At 31.9% G+C, this 3,102-nt stretch overlaps 1 protein-coding gene across 1 annotated transcript; it reads right to left on the reverse strand.

Annotated features, from left to right (window-relative positions):
* Positions 1–266: 266 nt before the first annotated feature.
* On the reverse strand, positions 267–1,997 carry LOC120078772 (uncharacterized). The gene is made up of 2 exons (XM_039033079.2): positions 1,899–1,997; positions 267–884 (listed from the first exon to the last, which is right to left on the reverse strand). The coding sequence occupies exons 1-2, from the start codon at positions 1,995–1,997 to the stop codon at positions 267–269; spliced, it is 717 nt and encodes a 238-aa protein (XP_038889007.2).
* Positions 1,998–3,102: the final 1,105 nt, after the last annotated feature.

Consider the following 3,102-nt stretch of genomic DNA (forward strand, 5'->3'; position numbering starts at 1 on the left):
AGTTTATTATTGTAGTTAGGTTATAATAGTTTGTGTTTGGTATGTATATTATTTTAGTTTGGGTTATAATAATATGTATTTGAGGTGTAAACTATTTTTAGTTTGAAAACAAATAGTAAACACAATAGCAGGAAAATTTAAAAAAAAAACACGATGAATGTAAAATAGTAAAAACTATAGCAAATAGTGAATATTGTAGCAAATTAGGGTTCTAAAATAGTATTGACTGTAGCTAATTGAAGGTTTCGAAATAGTATTTATTGTAGCTAATTGAAGGTTTCGAAATAGTATTTACTGTAGCAAAAGATGGTTATATGTTGTTTTCTTGGGAATTTAGCTATTCTACATGCATGTTCCATAACTTGATTTTCATCTTTTCTAAAACTAACCTCAATTTGATTGTCAACCTCAATTTGATTGCCAATGGCTGCAAGATGCATGATGTTGTTTCCTTCCTCGTCACTCCAATTTATTATCGAGCTTATGCAAGCTTCTCTGGTCCACTCCAATAAAATTTTCAAAGATCCAATTTTTCCATTCTTAACAGCAATGTGAAGAGCAGATTCCTTACGAACAGTCAATACGTTGATAGATTTTGGACATAAAACCAAAAACTTAGCCAAGACTTCGTCTTTTCCTTCCAAAGCTGCAATGTGCAATGGACTTAAACCTTCCCTCCCTTGTATGCTTATGAGATCTTGGTCGACATCGACAAGTCGAAGCACGATCTCGATTTGGTCATTTTGCAATGCCATGTGGATAGGGCTATACCCCTTTGGGTTAAGCTTCTTTGCTAAGGATGGTTTCAACCTTATGATCTCTAGAGAAAAATGGACATGTCCAGCTAATACAGAGATGTGTAATGGAGTATCTATAAAGGGTACCTGTTTTTTTTAACACATCGAGAGTTAATACACAAAATAAACCCTAAACGGTTTTAAGTTTGTGATTGCAAATTTATAGAAATAATAATGAATAGAGTTGAAAATTTTGGTATTGTGATTTAGGTACGTGTATAGAGGACTACATTTACAAGCTTTTAATAATCTATTTAAAATCACTTTTGATTTAACCTGTCGAGCAAAAGTTGATAGATATTCATTTTTCGATTTAGCTTTCCTAAAGATATGTTACATTCCCTAACCATTTACTAATCTCATTATATATTAGTATACTTTGTTGTATATATTCTCAAATTTTAATTGATTTATTTTTTTATAACAATTTTTTTCTTACAGTTTAGATTAAAGAAACTTGTTTGCAATTCAAACATTTTAATAATTATATTATAACAAATTATGCATTATATATGAATATGAAAATAATTAAAATAATGAGTCGACTTGGATTCATATAACTAAATTACACTAATTTTGTATTATTTTACCAAACACTGCAAATAGTGTAACTAGATTTTTCTAATTTAAAATTAAAATTTACCACACAATATTTTACATAATTTAGTAGCTGTTTTTTTTTTTTTTTTTAAAGAAAAATTACTAAGAGTTGTGTAAAAAGCTAAGTAATCAGGAACTATGACTAAGATACATAAGCGTCCCTTGAGCACATAATTCAAATTTATACATCTGAATCACCTAGAGTTCTAATATCGACATTGATATATAGTGCTTTCGAGTTTGGGGTTCCATTAAACATGTTAAGTTTAAATTTATAACTAAGAGATCAAATAGTGTTAATTTAAAAATGTTTTTCCAATATGGCAAGACGATTGAGACATAAAATTTAAAGCTGATGAGATCGATTAAACCAGTCTTCAAAATTCAGAAGTCAAATAAACATAAACATGTTCAACAACTGTATTTGTGATTTAATTTAGGATTAATGTGAGATCAATAGTTCAACTATATACGATTTATGATCGTGATTTATAAATATACCTGGTCTATGCGATCTAAAATATAAGCATCTTCCTCGATGATTGAATACAAAGAATCAATAAGTCCCAAAGATGCAGCTCCATTCAAGGTTTGATTCATTGCTTTGACAAATGAAACTGCAAAACAAAAATTATATATGGATATTAGGAGTTGCATCTTATCTTTAATTTTAGGCTAATTTAGAGGCCATTAATTTAGATACTTAGACTTTCCTTGATTATTCCACATTTTGTGTATATTTAAACATGTATTCTTCATGGTAAACTAATAGATTATCAATAAAATATCATTATATCAATATGATATCGGAGCCCACATTTAGGTTTTATCCTCTGCTACCTCTTGTCTTTTGTCGTCGACCCGTTTCGTCTGTTCAAATATGTGTGTTGCTATTCGTTTCGAGTCATCTGTTTCATCTAGACAAACTAGATCCATGCGCCAAAATGCATGCAGCCCAGATCTGTCGAGATCTTCACCCCATATCTGCTACATGCCTACTAGATCTGCCTCGTCTTTCATTGTTTTAGCCTAAATCCGCGATGCTCAGATCCCGACCTATCACCATTGCCCAAATTCACTTCACATCATGAATCTATCTTCATTCACGCCCCGAGTTTTCATCGTGGTCGGTCCAAACCCATCGCTTTGCGAGTTTTCATTCACGTGCCATTTATTTTCGCTTTCATTTCTGGAGTTTTGTCCTCAAGTTTGTGCATTGCTTAAAAATCTTGATTCGACTTGTTTCAACTAGTTCGATTTGTTTTAGTCAGTGCGGTCCAGTTCATTTTCATCTTTGGTCCAAATATTTGATTGATTCAACTAGGTGAATGAAGCTTGGTTTGGTTCATTTACTTCTTTGATTACTTTTAATGGCCAAATATTATGATGTTATCATCTGCGCGAATTGTAATCTCCAAGGTCATATATTTTCTAATTCTCCTACAATTAAATGCAGGTATTGTCACAAATAGGGTCACGTTTGTACAATTATCTTACTTAACGGCCTCGCCCTTTAGGTAGCTCCACGCACCAAAGAGCTTAATTATCTAACTTTGATTCCCCATTTTTTGCTTTTACTGCATCTTCCTTGAATGTTACTTTTCCTACTGGGTTTCGGCTCACTACCCTTTGAGAGTTACTTGAACAGACAATCTTCTTCAATTCTCTAGCTCTTGCGGTTATAGCCAGTAATCTTTGGCTCCTT

This window comes from Benincasa hispida, chromosome 5 (genome assembly GCF_027475165.1).
Source record: "Benincasa hispida cultivar pf3 chromosome 5, pf3_genome.v1.1, whole genome shotgun sequence".
Classification (NCBI taxonomy): domain Eukaryota; kingdom Viridiplantae; phylum Streptophyta; class Magnoliopsida; order Cucurbitales; family Cucurbitaceae; genus Benincasa; species Benincasa hispida.